This window comes from Acomys russatus, chromosome 3, assembly GCF_903995435.1.
Source record: "Acomys russatus chromosome 3, mAcoRus1.1, whole genome shotgun sequence".
Taxonomy (NCBI): domain Eukaryota; kingdom Metazoa; phylum Chordata; class Mammalia; order Rodentia; family Muridae; genus Acomys; species Acomys russatus.
In genome coordinates, this window is record NC_067139.1 from 37,987,573 (window position 1) to 38,013,541 (window position 25,969).

At 44.9% G+C, this 25,969-nt stretch overlaps 2 protein-coding genes across 2 annotated transcripts in view; both read left to right on the forward strand.

The window, feature by feature from the left end:
- Nucleotides 1–9,300: 9,300 nt before the first annotated feature.
- On the forward strand, nt 9,301–18,229 carry Camlg (calcium modulating ligand). The gene is made up of 4 exons (XM_051172254.1): nt 9,301–9,576; nt 11,305–11,765; nt 13,644–13,709; nt 17,885–18,229. The coding sequence occupies exons 1-4, from the start codon at nt 9,411–9,413 to the stop codon at nt 18,074–18,076; spliced, it is 885 nt and encodes a 294-aa protein (XP_051028211.1). The 5' UTR covers nt 9,301–9,410; the 3' UTR covers nt 18,077–18,229.
- A 5,587-nt stretch (nt 18,230–23,816) lies between these two features.
- Ddx46 (DEAD-box helicase 46) overlaps nt 23,817–25,969 on the forward strand; it is a 53,124-nt gene continuing 50,971 nt past the window's right edge. The window contains 1 exon segment of the mRNA XM_051172419.1: nt 23,817–24,008. Coding sequence (XP_051028376.1) covers nt 23,992–24,008 — 17 coding nt within the window. The 5' untranslated portion in view covers nt 23,817–23,991.

Consider the following 25,969-nt stretch of genomic DNA (forward strand, 5'->3'; position numbering starts at 1 on the left):
TATTTATTTTTTATAGGGCAGTGCAGCCGTCACTGCCTCCCAAGTGCTAGGATTAAAGGTGTGCGCCGCCACCACCTGGCTTGTTATATTTATTTAATAAGGTTCACAACACAATAACTGAGCAGTTATTACTCTACTCTTAACCCTATAAGCTACTATGACTTCCTCTTTTTCAAAATCTCTGATATATGGGGCTGGAGAGATGACTCAGAGGTTAGGAGCACTGGATCCTCTTCCAAACGTCCTGAGTACAATTCCCAGCAACCACATGGTGGCTCACAACCATTTATAATGAGATCTGATGCTGTCTTCTGGTGTGCAGGTATACATGCAGGCAGAACACTTTATACCTAATAAAATTTTTTTTAATCCCTGATATACTGTTCTTTGTGGCTTTTCCTAACCCAGCTCCTCTTCTGATGTCTACTGGTATAAAAGTAACTTTATTCTCCTGATTCAATTGTTGTCTGGGAGGTTTACTGCCTCCTTCTGCTGGCCTAGGCCTAGTCCTGGAAGCTTCTAGCCTCCATACAATCTAACCTAGGCCTAGAATGTTTTCAACCTCTGAGACTTACTCCTTAATAAACTCACCCTTTCTTGTTCTTACTGAGCTCTGGGCTGGCTGGTTCAACTCAGCTGCTCTGGCTCAAACACTTCTCCCAGCTGATTTATTTAATCTGGCTTTTCTCTTGGCCTGGAATTGCTCTGCTTGGCCTTAAACTAACTCAGCAATCTGCTCTAATCTTCTGGCTTCTTCTCATTTTATGGCTCAGTATGTCTTCACCTGAGTTCTCTCTCTGCAACCTGCCTCTTTATTATTGTCCTTGTAAAACTGCCTCTTAAGTAGCTTCCCTTTCCTCTCTCTTCTTGTGAGAGTTGGGCATATCCTATTCTGTCAAATCTTCTGTGGTTTGTCACCTTTTCTGTCACTCAATTAGACATCACTTTCAAACATAGGTGCTTCCTTCTACAAACTAACTTTACCTTCTTTGGGAGTAAAGGCACGTATTAACACGCCTGAATCTAAGCTTTTCTTTATCTGATATTTGCTCTATACCAGGCTGGGTTTGAACTTGGATATGTTTGCCTGTCTCCTGTATTAAAGGCATGTTTGTATTTCAGCCAGATCACATAGACCTAGAAGGCCTTTGGATGTGATATCTTGCCAGAATAGCCATGTTTTGAATTAACATTCCTCTACATAATCAACCTCCACCTGTGGCTGAATCCACTACTTCCTCTTCTAACTCCTCCCCTGGCTGGCAGGAAGTCCAGCCCCATTCTCTCCTCTGTTCAGCAATTGGCTGTAAGATGCTTTATTAGTCCCAGTGCGCACCTTTAATCCCAGCACTCAGGAGGCAGAGGCAGGTGGATCACTGTGATTTTGAGGCCAGCGTGGTCTACAAAGTGAGTCTAGGACAACCAAGGCTATTACACAGAGAAACCCTGTCTTGAAAAACAAAAAACAAACAAACAGACACACAAAACCCAGAAAAGAAAAAGCTTTATTAGCATATGAGGGGACAACTGGGGAGCAGTGTTTACAAAAACACTGAGACAGAAGATTGTCAGAACAGTGATTGCAACCAGATATGGGATACAGAAGTGAATTACACAATAACCTTCTGTCTACACAGCAGGTTTTACCTTAGGGTTTATGATTTCACCAGGTATGGATTTTGACTAAAGTTGGAAAGCAGGAATAAAATCCTCTCTTGTGTGCTGGAGAGATGGCTCAGTAGTTAAGTGTACTGGCAGTTAAGAGTACTGGCCCCTTTTCCAGAGGTCCCGAGTTCAATTCTCAGCAACCACATAGTTGCTCACAGCCATGTATACTAGAGTCTGATGCCCTCTTCTGGCATGCAGGCATACATGCAGATAGAGCACTCATATACATAAAATAAGCAAATAAATCTTTTAAATCTCCTGTGATTCAGGCTTCAAATCCAATCAGAAAGTGGTTAGTTATTCCTTATCAGTCATGCCAGTATTGTACCTGTAGACACATCTTTTTTTTATTTTACTTATTTATTTTGTGTAAATGGGTACACTATCTGCATGTACACCTGTATGCCAAGAAGAGGTCATTAGATCCCAGTATAGATGGTTGTGAGCCACCATGTGGTTGCTGGGAACTGAACTCAGGACCTCTGGAAGAGCAGACAGTGCTCTTAACCACTGAGCATCTCTCAGCCCCCATAGACACATCTAACCTGGCAGGCCAATACTGTGGCATGCAGGGTCCAGCACTCCCTGAATAGCCTGCATAGCGCCTCTGATACTGTGGACATTAGCCAGTGGGAAAGAAGCTTCCCAGTCACTTTGAGATGGATGTTGGAGTACGGTATGGTGCTTTGTATTTGTTAATTGTTTGTCCCCCAAGATTCTTTGTAGTTTTAATTGAAAATCCTAAATCGGTCTATTTTACCAATAAAGACTTGGGACCCGGATGCTGTGGTGAAAAATCTGCTAGCGCAGAGAGGCAGAGAAAGCCCCCAACTGTCCTTCCTACTCAGCTCATGTCCTGATGGAAAAGGCCCAAAATCTCAGGCTAAAAATCTCAAGGCCAAAGGCTGGCTAGCTCAAAACCTAAAACCCTGAAGGCCAAGGAGCTGAGGAGCTCAAGAGCAGAGCACCAAGAGCCAGAGCTAAAGTCCCTTCTACTGCTACGAGTTGTCTTAAATACCCCTCAACTCAAAGTCCCTCCTATTCTTTAATCCCTTTCAGCTGGTTTCTTGCTCCGCCTCTTGACCTAGGGTTAACTTTATTTATTTATTATTTTGTTTTTTCAAGACAGGGTTTCTTTGTGTAGCCTTGGCTGTCCTGGACTTGCTTTGTAGACTAGGCTGGCCTTGAACTCACAGAGATCTTCCTGCTTCTGCACACCACCCCCCGCACCCCCCACTGTCCTTGCTCTTCATTCTCTGCAATTATGCGACAGTGGGCGCAGGAGCCACTGACTCAACCCCTAGTTCTCTAGGCTAAGAACATCTGAACCAAGAAACTGACGCCATCTCTCTCAGGAGTCCTCTAACACTGTGCCAGATTTTAAAACAGCTTTACGGAGCTGGGCATAGTGGTGCACACCTTTAATCCCAGCGCTTGGGAGGCAGAGGCAGGTGGGTTCCTGTGAGCTTGAGGCTAGCCTGATCTACAAAGAGAGTTCCAGGATAGCCAGGGCTACACAGAGAAACCTCGTCTCCAAAAGCAAACAAACAAACCAGCTTTATGGAGGTATAATTAATACCATATGTTTTACAGCTCAGTGACTGGTTGGTTGGTTTGTTTTATTTATTGATTTTTTGTTTTGTTTTTTGAGACAGGATTTCTTTTCTTTTTAAGGTTTATCTATTTAGGGGGCTAGAGAGATGGCTCAGAGGTTAAGAGCACTGACTGCTTTTCCAGAGGTCCTGAGTTCAATTTCCAGGAACCACATGGTGGCTCACAACTATTTATAATGTGATCTGATGCCCTCTTCTGGCCTACAGGTGTATATTCAGGCAGAGCATTATAGATATAATAATAATAATAATTTTTAAAATGTATCTATTTAGCCAGGCTGTGGTGGTGCATGCCTTTAATTCCAGCACCTGGGACCTAGAGGCAGGCACATTGCTGTAAGTTTGAGGTCAGCCTGGTCTACAAAGTGAGGCCAGAATAGCCAGGGCTACCCAGAGAAATAATGTCTTGAAAAACAAAACGAAATACTACAATAATAAAAAAAAGAGCAGCCGGGTGTGGTGGCACATGCCTGTAATCCCAGCATTCGGGAGGCAGAGACAGGTGGATTGCTGTGAGTTCGAGGCCAGCCTGGTCTACAAAGTGAGTCTAGGACAGCCAAGGCTACACAGAGAAACCCTGTCTCGAAAAACCAAAAACCAAAACCAAACTAAAAAAACAAAAAAACAAACAAAAGAAAAGAAAAGAAAGAAAGAGCTCTCTCTCTCTCTCCCTCTTCTTCTCTCTGTCTCTGTCTCTCTCTCTCTGGGGTACCCCTCCCCATTCTCTCTTTCCGCATGTTCATTTAATAAACCGTATATATTCTTATATATGGCATCTGGTACCTTATTAAACATAAAGTTGGTGCCTTGAAACTCTGAAACAAAATCCAGAGGACCATTCCGTTGTCTAAATCTGAATTTCTTTCTCTACGTCCTGCTCTCCCATTTCCCGCACTTGCCAGGAGCCACCTGTGGGGAAGGCTTAAAAAAAAAAAAAGAAAGAAAGAGAAAAAAGAAAGCAGGACACGGGGTGGCACACACTGTCATCCCAGCACTCTGGGAGGCTGAGGCAGGTGGAACTCTCTGAGTTGGAGGTCATCCTGGTCATCAAGACGAGTCCACAACTGCCAAGGTTCCACAGAGAAACTCTGTCTCAGAAAAACAAACAAACAAACAAATGAGCTGAAAGAGGAGCCTGGATGGAGAGAGATGGCTCAATTGTAAAGAGTACATGGTGTTCTTTCAGGGGACTAGAATTCAGGCCCCAGCACCCACATCATCTTAGTGCAAAACCATTTATAATTTAATTAATTTATGTATTTTATTCATGAATGTGCTATCTCATAGCTATACAAGCATGCCTTCAGGCCAGAAGAGGCCATCAGATGGTTGTGAGCCACCAAATGCTTGCTGGGAGTTGAACTTAGGGCTGCTGGAAAGGCAGCCAATGCTCTTATCCTCTGAGCCATCTTTCCAGCCTCCCATTTATACATTTATAACTCCAGTTCCAGAGTCCTCTTCTGGCCTCTGCAAAAACTGCATTCATGTGATGAACATACATACACACAGGTAAGTACCTAAAAAAAGAAAAACAGAAAAAGCTGAGAGTCAGGCGTGGTGGCACAAACCTTTAGTCCCAGCACTTGGGAGGCAGAGGCAGGTGGATTGCTATGAGTACCAGGCCAGCCTGGTCTACAAAGAGAGACCAGGACAGCCAGGGCTCTATGTAGCTGAGCCAGGAGTGGTGGTGCACACCTGTAGTCCCAGCTCTCAGGGTGGCAGAGGCATGGAGATCTCTGTGAGATCAAGGCCAGCCTGGTCTACAAAGCTAGGCCAGGACAGCCAAGGCTACACAGAGAAACCCTGTATTGCGGTTGGGGGGGGGGGGAGCTGAAGGAGCATGCAGAGGAAAAGGAGTTGTTTGTTTCTTTTGAGGCAGGATTTCTCTGTGTATCCCTGGCTGTCTTTAAACTCATTCTAGAGACCAGGCTGGCCTTGAACTCAGAAAGTGATATTTCCAAACAACTTTCCCCATACCATATTCATTTCATATCAACCAAAACAACTGTGGTGATTTGGATAGCAATGATCCCCATAGGCTCATATATTTGAGTGCTTAGTCACTAAGGACTGGCACTACTTGAGAAGAGTTAGGAGTGTGGCCTTGTTGGAGTAGATGTAGTCTTGTTGGAAGTGCACAGGTTTCAAAAGCCCATGCTAGGCGCTCTCTCTCTCTCTCTCTCTCTCTCTCTCTCTCTCTCTCTCTCTCTCTCTCTCTCTCTCTCTCCACACACACTCCCCTTCCCCCCCCCTCTGTGTGTGTCTCTCTTTCTTCCTCTTCCCCCCACCCAGATCAGGATGTAAGATGTCAGCTAAGGTTCCAGCACCATGTATGCTGCCATGCTCCTCAGCATGATGGTCATGGACTCACCATTTGAAAGTCTAACCAAGGCCCAAGTTATAAGCTTCTTTTATAAGACTTGTCTTGGTCATGGTGTCTCCTCACAGCAGTAGAACAGTGGCTAAGACAATAGCATTGGCCAGTTAGTTTTTTTTTTTTTTTAAAGAACATCAGTTACTCTTTGAAAGGAGGCATGGGGCCAAATAGTAGCGTTTCATTTTGCTTCTTTTTTTTTTTTTTTTTGAGGCAGACTTGGGACAAGTAGCTCAGGTATCTATTTAACATATCAAAGCAGAGCTGGCTCCAGGTTCTCCCAGCATCCCTCAGTCTCTACCTGTTGCAAAGACAAGCTGCCATACCCTTCCCTGTGCCATGAACTCCCCATGCCCCAGAGGCTCTTCCCTATACAATCCAGTCATTTTGTGCTCTTCTCTCTTCTGTTAAAGGAAGTTTTTTTTTTTTTTTTTTTTTTGTTTTTTTTAAGATTTATTTATTATGTACACAGCGCCCTGCCTGCATGTACATCTGGATGCCAGAAGAGGGCATCAGATCACATTATAGATGGTTGTGAGCCACCATGTAGTTGCTGGGAATTGAACTCAGGACCTCTGGAAGAGCAAAGCACTCAGTGCTCTTAACCACTGAGCCATCTCTCCAGCCCCAGAGGAAGTTTTAATATGTTGTAGGAAAGGTTTTTCCTCCTGGTCTCAAGCTTCCAGAATAATGAATCGTGAGACTCAAGGTATTTGTTTATAAATACCCAGGTCATATAACTAGACTCTTCTCTGATAGCTCATAACTTAAAATAATCTTTAAATGTCATATTATGTAAGTCTCTGAGTTTTGAAGACCATCTATCTATACACATTTACATAGTGCATAATCATTGTCTATCTATAATATATCTGAATACACAAACTTTGCTTGTTTCTGGCTATTCACTATCTGTTTAACATAGGATGTATATTTCTATGATAAACTACACTGAGGACAAAGACTGGGTACGATCCTAAGAGTAGAGGCCCCAATGCCTCTACCCTTCCCTACCTCCTCAGTGCCTCTACTCTTTTTTATTCCGCCCCCCAAAAACAGGGTTTCTCTATGTAGCCTTGGCTGTCCTGGACTCATTTTGTAGACCAGGCTGGCCTTGAACTCACAGAGATCTGCCTACCTCTGCCTTTGGAGTGCTGGGATTAAAGGCGTGCGCCACCATGCCTGGCGTCTCTACTCTTAAACTGCATGACAAAATCATGCTGCCCCAACACCTTCAAACTAATCTGATTACTCAGGCTTGACTCCTTCCTTGGGTTTTTCATCGGCATCGTAGGCTTTAGGGAGTCTCCTCAGCTGGTGCTTCACAAAAAGAGGTACCAGGTCTACACTGAAGAAGTGCACAAGCAGCCAAAAATATCCAACACAAAAACGTTTCCATTGCCTCCCAAAGATCTGCGGTGCCCACACAGTCAGCCCTGCTCAGCGGGGCCGTAGACATCACTCAAGTCAAGTCAAGCCGGTGTGTGCTAATGTGCTTGCATTTTCTGGATGTCTCCTAGAAAGATTCTTAGCTTGTTGTGGTTCATTCATGAATGTCTGTGCCAATTTGGTTCCAAGCAAGTGACATAATTAAAATCATATGGATACATATGGTCATAAACATATGACTTAACATTTCTATGACTTTCAGATTTTTAAAATTTTATTTTATTTCATGTGTTTTGCCTGCATGTTTGTCTGTGTTGGGTCCCTTGGAACTGGAGTTCACAGTTGTGAACAGCCATGTGCTGCTGGGAATTGAACCCTGATCTTCCGAAAGAACAGTGAGTGATCTTAACTGCAAAGCTATTTCTCCAGCCCATATACTTCAGATTTATCACTTATCAGTTATTGTGTCTGGTTTTTTGGTTGTTGTTGATTTTTAAATTACTTATTACTGATTTTATGTATATGGTGCATTGCCTGCAGCAGCCAGGAGAGAGCACTGGGTCCTGTGGAAATGGGTTACAGACAGTGTGACCTGCCATGTGGGTATGGGGAACAGAACCTAGATACTCTGGAAGAACAGCCAGTGCTCAACAATTGAGCCATCTTTCCAGGCCCATTGACTGTTGAGACAGTGCCTCACCACACACCCCTGGCTGGCCTAGAATTCACTAAGCAGACCACACTGGCAGGAACCCATGGATATGCCTCATTTGTCTTCCTGTTGCTGGCTTTAAAAGGCTTTTGAAACCACATCTCTCTAGCCCAATTATCTGCTTTTGGTCAAGTGTATACTCCTAGACATGAATTTCCTGTTGGTTCCAATTATTCATTTTTCTGTTTAAATTGTCGCATCTTTGTGTAGTAGGAGCCAGTTAGGTTCCTTGGTTATTCTTGGTTATTTCATAACTGTCTTGCATGTTGATATGACAAGCCAGGCAATCCAATAAAAGGTCTTTTAGATAGCAAGAAAATTGAGTTAAACAGTATGTTGTTTTGACTTTTGAGGTGTGTGTGTGTGTGTTAAATTTAATCTTTTATTTTTACCCTAGCTTATAGAGACAGAGTCGCACTACAGGCTCTGCTATGAAAAAAGGACAAGCCCCGCCCCGCAGCCTCCATTTTCCTTCCTAACATGAGTGTAAAATGAGCCTCCTTACTGCCATTTCACCCTTCAGGCAAGGTGTTAGCTCTCTTTTTGTAGGAAAACACAGAAGGCACTGGGTGGAGAGCTGCGCTTTATTCAAAGGGCCAGACAGCTGAGAACTCGGAGAGTTAGAATTCTTTAAAAAAAAAAAAAAAAAGTTTTAACACTCCATGTAAAACTAGCAGGTTTTTTGTTTGTTTGTTTTCGAGATAGGGTTTCTCTTTGTAGCTTTGGCTATTCTGGACTTGTTTTTGTAGACCAGGCTGGCCTCGAACTCCAGAGTGTGGAAGGCGTGCAACACCACGCAAGGCTCCAAACTAGCAGTTTTACAAGGAATGAAACAGTTAATTTTAATTGCTAAAGGTTGCACTTCCCGAAATACTAAATCTGGTTAATCTTAACGGGTTTTAACTCTTTGGATTTCAGCTCTCCACCACCTGAGCAGGAGAGGGAACTCGGAACAAACGGGTTATTAACAATGTATGTTTGCAGAGCGACTGAGAAGAAACTACTAGTGTATACTGCAGGATCCTTTCTATAATGTAATACAAACATCAAAGTTCCCCTCTACAAGGATATTTAAGCAACTGGGTTGCAAGTGAGAATACTAAGGAGAAGGGGATTAGGGAGTGTTGGCAAGTTAGAGACAGGGACAGCGAAGTGACTGGGAAAATCCAGCCGAAGTGCTGTAAAGAACTAGACCCACCACGACCACCATCAAATCACAGCGCGAAGTTCCCGGAAAGCGTCGCACTCGCAGTTACGTATCCAAGGAGCAAAGACACGTGAAGACCGCTAACAAGCTCCAGCCGCTGCAACCTCCATTTTCCTTCCTGGCAGAGAATAAAACGGACCTGTTCCTCACTGGCATTTTACCCAGCAGCAGGACGTCGGTCTCTTCACCTTCGAGAGCACCTGTGAGGTAGCCTGGCGCTGAGTAACAAAAGCCCTGCGAGCCAACCTAGGAAGAGAGAAACCTTGAACCCGGGGCTGCCCACACTGAACATGGCGGCAGAGCCTCGTGCAGGCCGTCTGCGCATGCTTACTCCTCAGTACCGCCCCTTAGGGGCGGAACTATGGTGGGAGTGGGACGGAGCTCTGCGGCCCTGCCTTAAGTCATTCTTGCCTTTAGCTTCACCCTGCTCCTGATTGTAGAACAAGCATGGAGCCGGTGACTGTGGCCCCCGACGGCGGGGACAGGCCCGCAGCCCCCTCCGGCATGTCAGCTTCTCAACGTCGAGCAGAGCTGCGGAGGAGAAAGCTGCTCATGAACTCCGAGCAGCGCATCAACCGGATCATGGGCTTTCACAGGCCTGGCAGCGGCGCGGGTGAGAGCCTGGGTTTCCCGTCTCCTGCCCACCCCATTTGAATCTTCAAGATATCCCCCCCCCCACTCCCACCCCCTAGCGCGCAAACCTTTGGACCCCACAATGCGCTCTGACCGTGCTCTGTCCTCGCCCCTTAGGTGGCGACCCATATCATATCGTCACTCAATTCCAGGACGTTCCTTGTTGCTTCCTATTGGATCCTCGCCCCGAGATTGTCTCCACCCTGGCCACAGAGTCTCCGTGTCCTGTTATCTGGGACAGCTCCTTTAGTCCTTATTCCTCGCCTTTCTTGAAGGCTGCGTACTTTATCCCCAGACTTACCATCCCACTGCCCCCCCAAGGGAGATGATTTTCATATACACTCCAAATGCTTTTCCTTCCAGTTTTTTCCCTGACGTCTGCCTTTTGCCTTTTGCCTTGTAACTTTTGTCTACCCACATCAGTTTGTCATTACTCAAATACTGGCTAGTCTGTCCTTTGTGGATCAGGGACCCTTATAGTCATATCTTGGTGGCTGGGCTTAGTGCCTTCAACATTGTCACTTATGATTCTTCTAGAAGGGGTGGATATATATGAATGATCATTCTTTATAGATCGTCCCTAAGATGAGATTTCCTTTCATTAGCTGAGAGTGCACCACTCATTTCAATAACTGCATTTACCCTAAAGGGAGCTCATCGCTCTTGCAAAGTTGTGTCCAGTCCATTGCTTTCTTGAACACAGTTGCATATAACTGCTCGACTTCTCTAAGTTCCTATTGGAGTGTTTCCGTCAGTCACTGTTTGCAAGCTTGGTAGAACTCAGATTTCTGCGAGGCATTAAACTTTGAGACAGTACAAATGAGAGTTGCAGGTACCATTTTCAAACCGTCTAAAACAGTACGAGGAACATTTTCTGTAGTGCTCAATCTTAAGACATCTTTAAAGGATTGGTGTTTGTCTCTCTTAAGTCACTTTCTTTTTCTACTCTTTTGCTTTGCAAATTTTCTCAGTTTTAGAGTCCTTTCTATAAAAATTAGAACTGCGTCCTAAAAGTGCCTGCTCATGGCTGCCCAGGGACAGCATCCGTGGTTGCAGGCATGCCACACCCTGTGCACACAGCGTTCCCTGGACTCACAAATGCACTGTGATATAGAAACCTTAAGAAACTTTAATGATTTTATGTTCTTATCAGTATCAGTTACTGCCAGAAATTCAGTCATATCTCTGGGTGTTTTGTCTGTGCAAAAGTTGTTCTTTATTCTTGGCGTCATCCCTTACTCTCTTTGCTTGTTTGCTTCCCAGGTGTATTGTATTTTCTATCCTCAGGTTTGACTACGTTCCTTGCCAGAGTTCTTTTCTGGGGTGGTGTATTTTTAAAGGTGAAGAGGAAGGAGCTAGTTTTGTTTTCTGCAGTCAGTATGTATTTTGATTCAGAGACCAAATTCTAGCAGTGTATTTTTGTTTTTTGTTTTTTCTAAAGATTTATTTATTACTTATACAGTATTCTGCCCGCATGTGTACCTGCCTGCCACAGGAAGGCACTGGATCTAAGTACAGATTGTGGGGAGCTACCGTGTGCTTGGTGGGAATTGAACTCTGGACCTTTTGAAGAGCTGATGGTGCTCTTAACTTCTGAGCCATCTCTTCATCTGGAACAGTGTATCTATCTTTAGGTATTAGTGGTTGGTGTTTGTGAGTGTGTGTAATACACAAGGCTTTAATGTTTTTTTTTTTTTTTTTTCCGCAGAAGAAGAAAATCAAACAAAATCAAAGCCACAGGACAGTGACAAACTGAATTCCTTCAGCGTTCCTTCGGTTTCAAAGAGGGTAGTGCTCGGCGATACAGTCAGTGGAGGAGCAACCGATCAGCCCAGCAGTGTGGCTGAAGTAAAGGGGACCCAGCTTGGGGACAAACTGGACTCATTCATTAAATCTCCAGAGTGCAGTGGTAACGAGGGCGTTGAGCTCCGGCAGCGCGCCAGGGGTGACCTGACAGTGGACACGGCCCCGAGGGTTTCCCGCCACAGCCTGGAACAGTACCTCTCCAGGTTTGAAGAAGCCATGAAGCTGCGCAAACAGCTCATCAGCGAGAAGCCGAGCCAGGAGGACGGAAGTGCAGCAGAAGAATTTGACTCTTTCCGAATATTTCGATTGCTGGGGTGTGCTCTTCTTGCTCTTGGCGTCAGAGCATTTGTTTGCAAGTATTTGGTAAGGCAAGAGCTGCAAGTTAGCGACTAGGAAAATGTAAGGTGAATTGTAATAATGGAGATTACTTGCCAGCATTAGCAGACCTATGGACCATTTGAAAGTGTATTATAAATCCTGTTATTCTAGTTACAGACGAGAGCCTCTTAATAGTAATTATTACTATATCTGTCTACGTGCTGCCTACCATTTTACGTGCTTGTCTCACATTGGTTCATGAACTATGTCTGTTTTTTCGAGACAGGGTCTCTCTGTGTAGCCTTGATTGTCCTAGACTCACTTTGTAGATGAGGCTGCCCTTGAACTCACAGCGTTCAGCCTGCCTCTGCCTCCCAACGGCTGGGATTACAGGCATGAGCCACCACGCCTGGCTATGAACTATATGTCAATTGAACCCAGGAGGACTCAGATTAATTTACTTACCCAAGGTCACAGTAACTGACAGGTGGGATGAAACCCACTTAAGTAGGATCTGTCAACAGGTTTGGTTGTCTCCCCGATGATAAATTGTCACCATAGCAAAGATCATCAATGCTTTTAGTATCTGGGCCGGGAGCTCCTCTTGTTTAAGGGTTCTGTGTTGCTGTGTGTTAAAGGCTATTTTTTTAAAAAATAGATTTGTTTATCATATGCGTATGAGTGTTTTGCATGTATACTTTGTATATGTTGGGTAACTGCAGAGTCAGAATAAGGTGACAGAACTCTATGGAACCAGAGTTACAGGTGGTTGTGAGCCACCGTGTGGGCCCTGGGAATAGAACCCAGGTTTTCTGCAAGAGCAATAAGGGCTCTTTCCCACTGAGCCATCTTTCCAGCCCCTATGCCTCATTTTTTTCTTTTCTTTTGTTTTGTTTTGGAGATAGGGTTTCTCTGTGTAGCCTTTGCTGTCCTGGACTCACTTTGTAGACCAGGCTGGCCTCGAACTCACAGAGATCCACCTGCCTCTGCTTCCCAAGTGCTGGGATTAAAGGCGTGCGCCAATGCACAGGGTTCCCAGGCCTCATCTTCATTTCAGGATTTTTGGTCTTTTGCTTTTCTGTTTTTTTTCACTATCAGATATTCAGTTGTTTGTTTCTTTTTTTTTTTTTTTTTGTTTCTTGCTTCTGCCACACAACAGTGTTTGTTCCTTTGCCCCCTTGATAACCTTTTACATCTTAGAAATAATTATGTAAATTAAGCACCAATTTGATATTTTTCCGCTTTGTGGATGATGTCAGACTGCCAAACTATCTTAAGAATAGCCCATCATTTGAGAGCCAAGCTGGATCTGTCAACTCTGCCCCGAACTCTGAGGGACATGTGGCTTGTCCTTGAGTGCTAGGCTTTTTTTGTGGGTTCCCCCCCTCCAAGACAGGGTTTCTCTGTGTAGTCTTGGCTGTCCTGGACTCACTTTTTTAGACCAGGCTGGCCTCGAAGAACTCACAGCAATCTGCCTGCCTCTGCCTCCCGAGTGCTGGGATTACAAGTGTGTGCCACCAAGCCTGGCTGAATTTGTCAGTCTCCTCTAGGGGAGGGAGATGTTACTGCACCACTAAATATCTAAAAGATAAGTTTGCCCCCAAAGGGGTTGCAACCCATGGTCAGAGAACTGTTGCTCTACAGAGACAGACCTTATCTCATACAAAGAAAACAAATTTTTGTATGAGGGAACACATTTGGGGAGGGGCGCACAGGAAGGGTTACATGGCTTGAGCGCATTGATGGTTAGATAATCAGCCGTCTATTTCCTCACTCTTCCACAGAGACAAGAAAACTTCATGTCGCTGCACTCAACAGCCTCCTGTATTGTTTTGCTTGGAACTTACAGCCTTTGTTATGTTAACTTACTGTGATGTGGATGATTCTGTTGGAAACACTTAACTTTATTTTCTATCTTCACAGTCTATATTCGCTCCATTTCTTACTTTGCAACTTGCGTACATGGGACTATACAAATACTTTCCCAAGGTAAATTTAAGTCTCTTCTTAGTTACACTATATGTACATTGACTCATGATTAAGTAATTGTCTACAATTTAATCTATCAGTGTGTGTGTGTACTTGTGTGTATATGTAGGATATGTGAGCGTGGATGTGCTCTTTGTGTGTGTGTGTGTGTGTGTGTAGGTTGTGTGAACGTGGACGTGCACTTGTGTGTGTATGTAGGATGTGTGAGTGTGGACGTGCACTTTGTGTGTGTAGGATGCGTGAGTGTGGATGTGCACTTGTGTGTGTGTGTAGGATGTGTGAGTGTGGATGTGCACTTGTGTGTGTGTAGTATGCGTGAGTGTGGATGTGCACTTGTGTGTGTGTGTAGGATGTGTGAGTGTGGATGTGCACTTGTGTGTGTGTGTGTGTGTGTGTGTGTGTGTGTAGGTTGTGTGAACGTGGACGTGCACTTGTGTGTGTATGTAGTATGCGTGAGCATGGATGTGCACTTGTGTGTGTGTGTAGGATATGTGAGTATGGACGTGTACTTGTGTGTGTGTGTGTGTGTGTGTGTCTGTAGGATATGTGAGTGTGGACGTGTACTTGTGTGTGTGTGTGTGTGTGTGTGTGTGTGTGTGTCTGTAGGATATGTGAGTGTGGACAAGCTTTTGGAGAACTTTTAGGAGCTGGTTCTCTGCTGCCTTGGCTTCCAGGGGTCACACAGTAAATGCTTTACCTGCTGAGCCTTCTTCATGGCTCATGACTAACTCATTTTAAGACCTTAAGGCCAAGCTGGGCGGTGGTGGCGCACGCCTTTAATTCCAGCACTCGGGAGGCAGAGGCAGGCAGATTGCTGTGAGTTCGAGGCCAGCCTGGTCTACAAAGCAAGTCCAGGACAGCCAAGGCTACACAGAGAAACCATTTCTCAAAACAAACAAACAAAAGACCTTAAGGGCTGGGAAGGCAGCTTAGTGGCTAAGAACACATGCTGCTCCAGAGGACCCAGGCTTGATTCTCAACACCCACATCAGGTAGTTTGTAATTGCCTGTGATTCCAGCTCCAGTGGGATCCAACTCATTGGCCACTGTGGGTACCTGCACTTACCAACACAGATATGCATACACATAGTTAAAAATAAGTATTTTTTTAATTGAAAAAAGTCCTGAGCCGGGGGGTGGGGTGGGGAAGTGGCGCACACCTGTAATCCCAGCACTCAGGAGGCAGAGGCTGAAAGATCGCTGTGAGTTTGAGGCCAGCCTGGTCCACAAAGTGAGTCTAGGACAGCCGAGGCTACACAGAGAAACCCTGTCTCAAGAAACAAAAAAAGAAAAATGTCCTAAGAACCGAACTAGAACACTTGATGTGAGTTAGTGCTGCAGGGTTAGGGCCAACAAGACGGGCGGGCATGTAAAGTCGGCTCCCAAGGAGCCTGGCTTCAGTTGGATTGAAGGACTCACACCGGGGAGCAGAGAGTGGCCTGTGCAAGGTGCCCTTCACACTCATACACAAATAACCAAGCAGTCAACACACGTAATGAAAACATTGAGTGTGCTTTACCTGCCAGGGCTGATCTTCAGATTCATTGGGAAATTTAATAATTAAATCTGTTGGTAAGAAATTAACTTTTAAACCAGGGGCAGTGGTGCACACCTATAATCCCAGCACTCAGGAGGCAGAGGCAGGCAGATCTCTGTGAATTTGAGATTTGAGGCCAGCCTGGTCTACAAAGTAGATCCAGGCCTACATAGAGAAACTCTGTCTTGAAAAACCAAAAAAAAAAAAAAAAAAAAAAAAGGCGGGGGGGGGGGGCTGGAGAGATGGCTCAGAGGTTAAAAGCACTGCCTGCTCTTCCAAAGGTCCTGAGTTCAATTCCTGGCAACCACATGGTATGTCACAACCACATATAATGAGATCTAGTGCCTTCTTCTGGTGTGCAGGCATGCATGTAGGCAGAATACTGTATAAATAATAAATAAATCTTTAAAAAAATTATGTATGGAGTGTGTGTGTGTATGTGGTGTGTGTGGTATGTTTGTATGTGTGTGCTCATCACACAAGCAAGTGATTGGTTGTGTCAGAACAGGGCATCATGTTCTAGAACTAGAATTATTGGTGCTTGTGAGATGCCCAGTGTGCCTTCTGGTAACTGAACTCTGCAAGAGCCGTAAAGGCTCCTAAACACTGGGCCATTTATTGTAACACAATACTGCACTGAACAGTACTTATTGTTTTAATATTTATTTATTTATTTAATTCTGTTGATAGGGAATCTTTGTTTTTCTGTTTGTTTGTTTGTTTTGTTTTTTTTTTTTTGGTTTTGTTTTTTTGAGACAGGGTTTCTCTGTGTAGCCTTGACTGTCCTGTACTCGCTTTTGTAGACCAGGCTGGCCTCAGATTTACAGTGATCTGCCTGCCTTTGCCTCTTAAGTGCTGGGATTAAAGGTGTGTGCTACCATCGCCCAGCTGGGAATCTTTGTTATCTCTGTACTTGGTGTATTATGACTAAAGCAGCTAAGTATATTCTCTTTTTTCTCCTCCTCTTCCTTCTTCTTCTTCTTCTTCTTTTTTTTAGTTTTTCTAGACAGGGTTTCTCTGTGTAGCCTTGGCTGTCCTGGACTCACTTTGTAGACCAGGCTGGCCTCGAACTCAGAGCTATCCACCTACCTCTTTTTTGGTTTTCTGAGACAGGGATTCTCTGTGTATTCCTGCTTGTTCCAGAACTAACTCTATAAGCTAGCCCAGAACTCAGATTCTCCTGCTTCTGCCTCCCAAGTTCTGGGATTAAAGATGTGTGCCACCCCACCAGGCAAGAATATGAGATTTTTTTTTGTGGACCTAAGTTTTCATTTGTATTAGTTAACTATATAGCTTTTTATATATTTAAAATTGCTGAGGCATCAATGGGTATTTAGTGATAGTAAATAAAAATTTAAAGCTCATCTATGAATTTCTTTTAAAGCTGAGACTAGAGATGTAACGCCAGTTCCAGGGCACATACTGTCCTCTTCTGGCATCTGTGGACATCGGGCGTGCATGTGGTAGGTCAATATACATGTAGGCAAAACACCCATATATATAAACTAAATAGCTTTACAGAAGTGAGCCTAGCGTCGGGAGAGTCAGCCCTGGTGGTGGAGTGTCTCTCTGGCATGCGTGAAGCTCTGCGTTTGAGCCTCAGCAGCACACGAATCCGGGCACGGCAGCTCATGCCTATGCTGCGAACCCCTGGGAAGGGCGGGAAGAAGGGTCGATAGGTCTTAGGTGTGTAGCCAGGCTGAGGCCAGTCTGGGGTCATGAGACTCTGCCTCAAGAACCTAGCTGACTATATTTAAATGACACCAGAAACTCAGTGAATGAATGTCTTTTTCCCTGAGAAGTCTTCTGAGCTGTGCAGTGATGTCCATCACGTGAGCAGCAGGCTCTGCTTCTTTCACAGCTGTCAGGGTCCTGCAGGAGGTCCCCGTGGTTTTGTTTGCAGTGACACTCTCCAGTACACCTAGATTCTTCTGCTTCTGATTTTCGTTGTCATGAGACAGACTTAGATGGACTTCCCCTCTGCCTCTGCCAAGCTCCTGCTCATCTGTGAGGGCTGGTCATCTCTACTCTGACGTCCTTCCGCCTGTGGTTTTGTATGCGGTGGTGTGCAGGGCATCCGGCCTCTCCATCCCTTCCTTATGTTTCAGTTACATGAGACACCGGGACAGTCTCAGTGCCGTTTGAATCCCCGTGTCACACAATATCATTTCATTCATGTGGTGGGTACTTACAGCCTGACAAGTGAGATGTTTTTGTTTCTTGCCCTGTGCTGTTACATGTCTCTAAAGTTGTTACTTTAGTCCTGCTTCCAAAATAACATAGTCAATTAAATAGTTAGGGTCTCTCTACAGGGCCCTGGTTGTCCTGGAACTCATTGCACTGGCCTTGAACTCACAGAGATCTGCCTGCCTCTGCCTCCTGAATGCTGGCATTATAGGTGTGCACCACCATGCCTGGCAAAAAAGACAGTTAGAAAAATAGCTGGGGATTGTGTTGCCTGCTGTTGCCTAGTAATGCTCTGATTTACCTAGTCTGTGTGCAGTATATGTTAGCGTGTTACTGTTCTGGCACTCCATTAGCAGTTGTGGTGAGGAGAGATAGCGGCATCAATCATGTTTATATAGAGCACATGTAGTCTGCTGGAAGAGTATGGTTAACTTTTTTCTCCTCCGTACAGGGCGAAAAGAAGGTAAAGACCACAGTTCTGACGGCTGCGCTGTTGCTCTCTGGAATTCCTGCCGAGGTGATAAACCGCTCCATGGATACCTATAGCAAAATGGGCGAGGTCTTCACAGATCTCTGTGTCTACTTTTTCACTTTCATTTTTTGTCATGAACTGCTCAATTACTGGGGTCCTGAAGTACCCTGAAACCTGAACAACTCAAGTTTACAAAGTGAAAACAATTTCTCTTCTACATTGCAGTGTCTCTAAAAGGGGCAAGAAATTCTCTTACTTTACAGGAAACCAAGTTATTACTTTCCCTAGTTTAAAAGGATTGGGTTTGTACCAGTGCTGGTGTGAGTAGTCAGATAGAGTAACAGGCCATTAACGATTTTCCTTGTTTAATTAGGAAGCCAGTCTCATACCTCTCTCTCACTTCCGAGTTTTGTAGTCCCCTGTGGGACTGCGCTAGTACTTTGAAAGGAGGAGATAAACGTGTTCTCAGCCTGCCTAGAGGACTACAGCTTGTATTTGTGTCATTCTGTCCTGAGTAATGGAGCCATCCTAAAAATAAAGTGAATGAAATTGAACTGTCTTCTTATTTTTGGTTCTTCAAGGTAGGGTTTCCCTGGGTAACCCTGAGTTTCCTGGAGCTCACTCTGATTAGGCTGGCCTTGAACTCACAGAGATCCTCCTGTCTCTGCCTTTGTAGTTCTTGGATCAAAGGCGTGGGTCACCACTGCCCTGCTGAATTGTCTAAAAGTAAGTCTGCACATTTTAGTTTTAAAAATTTTAACACAAAGCCTGAATCAGGTAGCCGGTCTTACCCTCTCTTGCGTGATGTACAAATTAAAGGAAGAAATGGTGAAAGGCCGTACATGTGGGTGGCAGTGACAGAGTGCTTGTCTAGCCTTGAATCTCTGACATTTTGAGTGGTGTTGGGAAATTATACGAGTGAATGCAAAAGGTATTTATTTAAAAAAAAAATGGTGGTGGTGCACCTGTAGTCCCAACACTCGGGGAGGCAGAGGCAGACAGATCTCTGTGAGTTCAAGGCCAGCCTGGTTTACAAAGTAGTCCAGGGGAGCCAAGGCTACACAGAGATACCCTGTCTCAAAAAACCTAAAGAAAGAGCCTATATTGTGTGCATCTTATATTAATCTCTGTTTTGTTTATAGTTAATTCATTTTTATTTTATGTGTATGACTGTCCTACTTGCATATTTGCCACTGGATCGTGTGTGTATCTAATACTTGCAAAGGCCAGAAAATGCTGTTGTGATCTTTTGTCTTGTCTTGCTGTGCTGCAACCAAACTCAGGCCTTGTGCACACTAGCTTAGTGGTTTGACATTAAACTACATGTCCAAGTATTTTTTTAAGATTGTTTTTAATGGATTTATTACTTTTATTTTGTGTGTTTTATCTGCATGTCTGTATTGCACCATATGTGTATTTGGTGCCTGTGGAGGTAAAAAGAGGGCATTGGATTTTCTGAAACTATAGTTAAGAACGGGTGTGAGGGGCTGGAGAGATGGCTCAGAGGCTAAGAACACTGTCTGTTTTTCCAAAGGTCCTGAGTTCAATTCCCAAGCAATCACATGGTGGCTCACAACCACCTGCAATGAGATCTGGTGCCCTCTTCTGGCATGCAGGCACACATGCAGGCAGAATATTGTATAGATAATAATAATTAAAAAAAAAAAAAAAAAAAAGAATGGTTGTGAACCACCATGTTTAATGGGAATTGAACCCAGGTCCTCTGCAAGAGCAACAAGTGCTTTTAACCCCTAGGCCATCCTTTCAGCTCCTAGAATAGAATAGAAATGTTAAAGTGAGATCAGAGTAATTTAGGCAAGCAGTGCAATAGCAGAAACACTTTAAGAAAAAGATTTACTTATTTTATTTATTGCATATGAGTGCTTTATCTGCAGAAGAGGGCATCAGATCACATTATAGATGGTTGTAAGCCACCATGTGGTTGCTGGGAATTGAACTCAGGATCTCTGAAAGAGCAGGCAGCGCTCTTAACCACTGAGCCATCTCTCTAGCCCAGAAACACCTTTTTTTTTTTTTAATTTAAAGATTTAGTTATTATGTATACAATGTTCTGCCTGCATGCACACCTGCACGCCAGAAGAAAGCACCAGATCTCATTACAGATGGTTGTGAGCCACCATGTGGTTGCTGGGAATTGAACTCAGGACCTCTGGAAGAGCAGGCAGTGCTCTTAACCACTGAGCCACCTCTCCAGCCCAGAAACACTCTTAACTACATTAGTGATCGTATTAGTGGCTTTTCTGTTGATGTAATAAAACACCATGTCTAATGTAACTTATGAGAGAGTTTATTATTTTTTTATTTTATTTCCTTTAAATTTTTTTGTTAGTCTTTCAAGACAGGGTTTCTTTGTGTAGCCCTGGCTGTCCTGGAACTTGTTCTGGAGACCAGCCTGGCCTTAAATTCACAAACATCTGCCTGCCTCTGCCTCCTAAGTGCTAGGATTAAAAGTGTGGGCCACCTTAACCTGACCTCAAGTGCAAGTCTAAGCAGTATTGTAGATGTGTTCATTTCAGAAGTGAAAGACCATTATTTTCATCCCCATCTACAAGGCCCCATCGTCTAGTTTCATGATGGCAAATACTTTGTATTCTCCACTTCTTGCTCACGTTTGTTCTCTGAAGTCCAGACTGCAGAAGCTTTTATTCCGCAGCTGTTGTCTTCTGGAACTCTAGTGGCCATCTTAAACATTCCTTGACTGAGACAGAACTTCCTGTTTGCCCTCCCTCAGATCTGCTGCTGTTCCTATGCCCTTCTCACCGCTCGTCACAGTCCACAAGAGCACTGTCCCAGATCGTGCCCTGTCCCCCCTGCAGCTTATATAGGTTGATGGTCAGCTAGCTAATGTTCTGTGTGAATGCTCTGATCATTCTCAGCTTCCTGTGCTTTAGACACTACTAGCTGGGCTGGAGAGATGGCTCAGAGGTTAAGAGCACTGACTGCTCTTCTAAAGGTCCTGAGTTCAACTCCCAAAAACCACATGGTGGCTCACAACCATCTATAATGAGATCTGGTGCCCTCTTCTGGCCTGAGGAAGTACATGCAGGCAAAACACTGTATATTTAATAAATAAACAAATCTTTTTTTTTTTTTTTTTTTTTTTTTGGTTTTTCGAGACAGGGTTTCTCTGTGTAGTCTTGGCCATCCTGGACTCACTTTGTAGACCAGACTGGCCTCGAACTCGCAGCGATCCGTCTGCCTCTGCCTCCCGAGCGTAAATAAACAAATCTTAAAAAAAAAAAAAAAGAAAAGAAAAAGAAAAAGACACTACTAGCCTTAGGGTCTGCTTTCTGCCCTCCCCTTTCTTGAGACATGTTTACATTCTGTTTTCTAAGCTGGCCTCTGACTTTTGGCCTTAAGTGATCCTTCTGCCTCCACCTCCCAAGGAACCGAGGCTGGGATGGCATAGGGTCTGTTTTCCCATTCATACTGTGTCTGTCTGTGTCCAAGCAACTTGTGCTTCTGAAGCTTGCAGCTTCTCTGACCACTCATGACGTTAGTGTAGGTGCTCACAAGGGTAAGATCTGGCAGGGAATGGCAGACCTTGCTGTCTCTGTGCCTTTAGAGTGCTGCTCACAACTTCCCAGGTGGGCTGCAGCCTGTAGGTAAAAGGCTGGAACTCAGCTTGGAATCTTAGTCCTTCATTTACTTGTTAAAAAAGGCTGGCTGGCTGTAGGACGGCGGCTGGTCACTGGGACCCGCAATGGTGGAAGAAGTGAGTTGTCTCCAGCACGTTTCTCTGCCCTCCACACGTGCTGTGCCATTAAGTGTCTGCACACTCACGGGCACACAGGGGCATGTGCACTTAGAATAACATACAGAAGCTGATTGCTGTGCTGAGATTGAATATAAGGCTTCAGACATGCAAGGCAAGTGCTCTGCTGTTGAATAATAATAGCCAATTGCATGTTTTAAAGAAGTCAGGTGAAGCCGGGTGTGGTGGCGCGCGCCTTTAATCCCAGCACTTGGGAGGCAGAGGCAGGTGGATCGCTGTGAGTTCGAGGCCAGCCTAGTCTACAAAGTGAGTCCAGGACAGCCAAGGCTACATAGAGAAACCCTGTCTCAAAAAAAAAAAAAAAAAAAAAAAAAAAAAAAGAAGTCAGGTGATATAGAGGTAACATTCATCACAGTGAAACACACCAATTTAAAACACACAGTTACTGGATTGCAGCAAATGCATGTATCTGTATAACTGCCATAACCAAGACAGCGTAAGAAAGGAAAATAGTATAAATAGCATACACACACACACACACACACACACACACACACACACACACACACACACATATGACTACCAGGAAGTTACAGGTTTTTTGTTTTTTTATTTTTTCTTTTTTTCTTTTTTGAGAGACAGGGTTTCTTTGTATAGTCTTGGCTGTCTGGACTGGCATTGTAGACCAAGCTGGCCTTGAATTCACAGAGATCTATGACTCTGCCTCCCAGAGTGCAGGGATTAAAGGCATGAGCCAACCACGCCCAGCCTGTTTTTGATTTTTAAAAAAATAGTTGTTTGCCAGGTGCGGTGGTACAGGCCTGTAATCCCAGCCCTCGCGGAGGTAGAGGCAGGTGGATCTCTGTGAGTTTGAGGCCACCTGGGGTCTACAAAGTGAGTCCAAGACAGCCAAAATCTACAAAGAAAAACCCTGTCTTGAAAAACAAAAACAAAAAACTAAAAAAGATTTGTTTAGAGGTTTCCTGTACTGGGCTAGATTGATTTGCATAAAAACAGCATTTATCCGCAAGGATGACACAGATACCTTCATTTTCAGCAGTCATTAAGGAGGACCATGGTTGGCAGGGAGTATTTTTGATTTTGAAGAGTTATACCAAGGTCAGGTCTCCCTTAATCTGATTTGTCAGTCTCCGGTCCTGTACCCGTTGGAGCGCTCATTTGGAGGGTGTATGTGGAGTCTTTGTTCCGATATGGGGGGGAGTGGAGTAAGTAAACATTTAAATGACAGAGTGAAAATGTGAGGAGGGTACTAAGCAGAGAAGGAGTGATCCAGTGGAAGAACCAGAGCAGGAGAGAGGCCCATGATTAAATTTTTGTCTGGTCCCTTTGTGTTTGGGCTGCATCTCTGGAGTGGTTTGTTTTGGACCATGCGGCTTGTTTTGTTTTTCCAGGTCTTAACTTTTTTTTAAAAAAATATTTTTATTATTTAATTTATTCATATTACAACTAAATTGTTATGCATTTTTGTTTTTTTTCTTCGAAAGCTCCCAGTATAGACAGTGTTAAGAATGATTATAATCCTTAGCTCATTTTAGTTCTCTTCACCAGATTTTTAGTCTTCACATCTCTTCAGTGTGACTCTCCCTGTGGTTTTAGTAATTTCCTCTACTAGACTGAGCTCCCAAGATCTGGCATACACATGAAGAAATAAGTGAATGTATAAATAAGTACAGGGCTGGAGAGATGGCTCAGAGGTTAAGAGCACTGACTGCTACTCCAGAGGTCCTGAGTTCAATTCCCAGCAACCACATGGTGGCTCACAACCATATATGATGAGACAGCCACGTGGTGCCTTCTTCTGGCGTGCAGGTGTACATGCAAAATAAATAAATAAATCTTAAAAAAAGAAAAAATAAGTTAAAAGCATGTAAGGAGGTGGTTGTAGCATCTAATGCGATTACGGGAAGCAAACACACTCCCTGGGACAGCCGCAGGCTGCGTAGGGTGCCTGGTGGTTTCTGCAGCTAAGACACTTGGCAGGGTTGATCTGGCAGAAGCTCCATTCCACTGGAATAACAGTTCCTAGGGTTGCGCGGGAAAACCGGGCCAGGGCCTCTTCCACGCAGCCCACGCCGCGCGGCCTCCAGCCGGTGGGAGGCGCTGTGCGGAAGTAACCGCTTCCTTCCGCCTGCTTCCTCCTTCCGCGCCCGGCGCCGGCACATCCTGTTTTCGTTGGCCGCGCTCTGATGGCGCTCTCTGCTCGAGCTCTGGCCGCTTGGTAGGACTGGTCCTTGCTGGCACTGTGAGGGCTTGGTGCCTCCTCTCTTTGTCCTCTTTCAAAGGCCCGCGCATCGTCCCCAAGGGCGCAGGCCTTCTGGTGGCTGGCAGCATGGGCCGGGAGTCTCGGTGAGTCCGCGGGCGAGCCGCTTCTTGGGCTCGGAGAGGAGCGGGTGGAGACGGCGGTGCCGGGGAGCCGGCCCCACGTGTGGCCCCTGAGGCGCCGGTGCCCGGGACTGCGAGGACGCGCTGCTGGGGGCAGGGCCGCAGATTCCTCGGTGCTTGCTATAGCCGGGTCGAGCTCTGAGCGGGAACAGCCCTTCGCATCTCATCCCGCCCCTTCACGGAGCCAGCAGCCTCATCCCACTCAGTCATCCCTGACCTGGTCTCACTCCCTTTCCGCTTCGCCTTTGCAACATTGCTTGGGGCTACTTTAGTTTACTTTCGTGCGCTCGTGGTCTCCTACGTCTTTTAAAAGGAGCACGTGGGCCGCCGACTTTTTTTTTTTTTAATCGCACCTGCAGTATGTGCACGACTGGGTTTTACTGAGTTGCAGTAAACACCTGTTTCATGGATCTGTTCTTCGCGGATAGATTTCATATTACTTTGTTACCTGCTTCTTTTTGAAACTTTTCACGCGGCCTAATCATATGGTGTCTTCAAAACTTTAGGATGTGGGTAACAGGTTCAGGACCTTGAGGTATTGTCAAAGTCATCACCATAGTTACTTGAAAGATTACTGATATGTTTCTAGCCGGTCTCAAAGATACTATTGTCCAGTGTCTAGGGAGAATAAAAATTTTGCTTGTTTTTAATGCTAACAGCACTTTATTGGCTTATAACTTAGGTTCAGGGACATGAGCTAAGTGTGCGTGGAGCATCTTGAAATCTTGCAAATATAAAAAGCTCGTCGCACCATCTGGATAAAGGCATTGGTGTATCACCTTGACCACAGTCAGGTCATGTGACAATCTTTTTTTTTTTTTTTTTTTTTTTTATACTTGGAGACAGGGTTTCTCTGTGTAGCCTTGGCTGTCCTAGACTCACTTAGTAGACCAGGCTGGCCTTGATCCACCTGCCTCTGCCTCCCGAGTGCTAGGATTAAAGGCGTGATCCATCACCCGGTGGCATATGTGACAATCTTAAATCGCCCAGAGGCATTGCTCTTCCTCTGACTGCCCAGACTGGAGATCTGGGCGTGATGTTTGACTCCTCCCACTCACTAATTCCTTCTCGTTAGATTCTACACTATTTCCACACCTTAATCTCTTTGGCCCTTATCGTTTCTTTGCCAGACAGCTTCAAACTGATTTCCTCCCCGAAATACCCTTCTTGATATCTTGCCTCGATAATCATTAGGTTTGTATGCTGGAATCAGAGTAACACTTCAGAAATAACGGGAAGGCCTTGCCGTCCTCTGGCATCGTTTCTGTCGGATCCTGTTACTTTAAAGAGGAAATGGAAACTCCTCAGACCTTTCACAGGAGGCCTGTTCCAGCTGCTTACCTTTATACTGTCATCTTTTTTTTTTTTTTTTTTTTTTTTTTTTAAATAATTTACTTTTATTGTATGTGCATTGGTGTTTTGCCTGCATGTATGTCTGTGTGAGGGTATCAGATCTTGCAGTTACAGACAGTTGTGAGCCGCCATGTGGGTGCTGGGAATTGAACCCGGGTCCTTTGGAAGAGCAGGTAGTGCTCTTAACAGCTGAGCCATCTCTCCAGCCCCTATACTGTCATCTTTCTCCCATGCTTGGCTCTTGCTCTTGGTTTCTTCAGGGAACAGTGAGAATCTCAGAAGTGAGAAAGAGCAGGGTATTTGAGAAACAGCCCCAAAGCTCAGTTCGCGTGCATATGGGGCTTTCATGGAAGACTGAGGAGAGCTCGAAGAAGGTAGACACGCTGAAAGGGCTCGGAAAGGGAGTGGCTTGTTGATTGCAAGTAACTGGCAACCTCCAGTGGCGGTGACGAAAGCTGCTGTGAACTGATCTCAGGGCCTCACATGTGCCAAGCGTGTGCTGGACCACAGCTTCTCCGCCCGCCCATTCCCAGCACGGCCTGTGCTAGTGTTCTGGGCTTTCGTGGTTTTGT

Coding starts and splice junctions, on each gene's coding strand:
- Camlg (XM_051172254.1), top strand. CDS start 9,411: ATGGAGCCGGTGACTGTGGCCCCCGACGGCGGGGACAGGCCCGCAGCC. Junction 9,577..11,304: donor CAGGCCTGGCAGCGGCGCGG/GTGAGAGCCTGG, acceptor TTTTTTCCGCAG/AAGAAGAAAATCAAACAAAA. Junction 11,766..13,643: donor CATTTGTTTGCAAGTATTTG/GTAAGGCAAGAG, acceptor CTATCTTCACAG/TCTATATTCGCTCCATTTCT.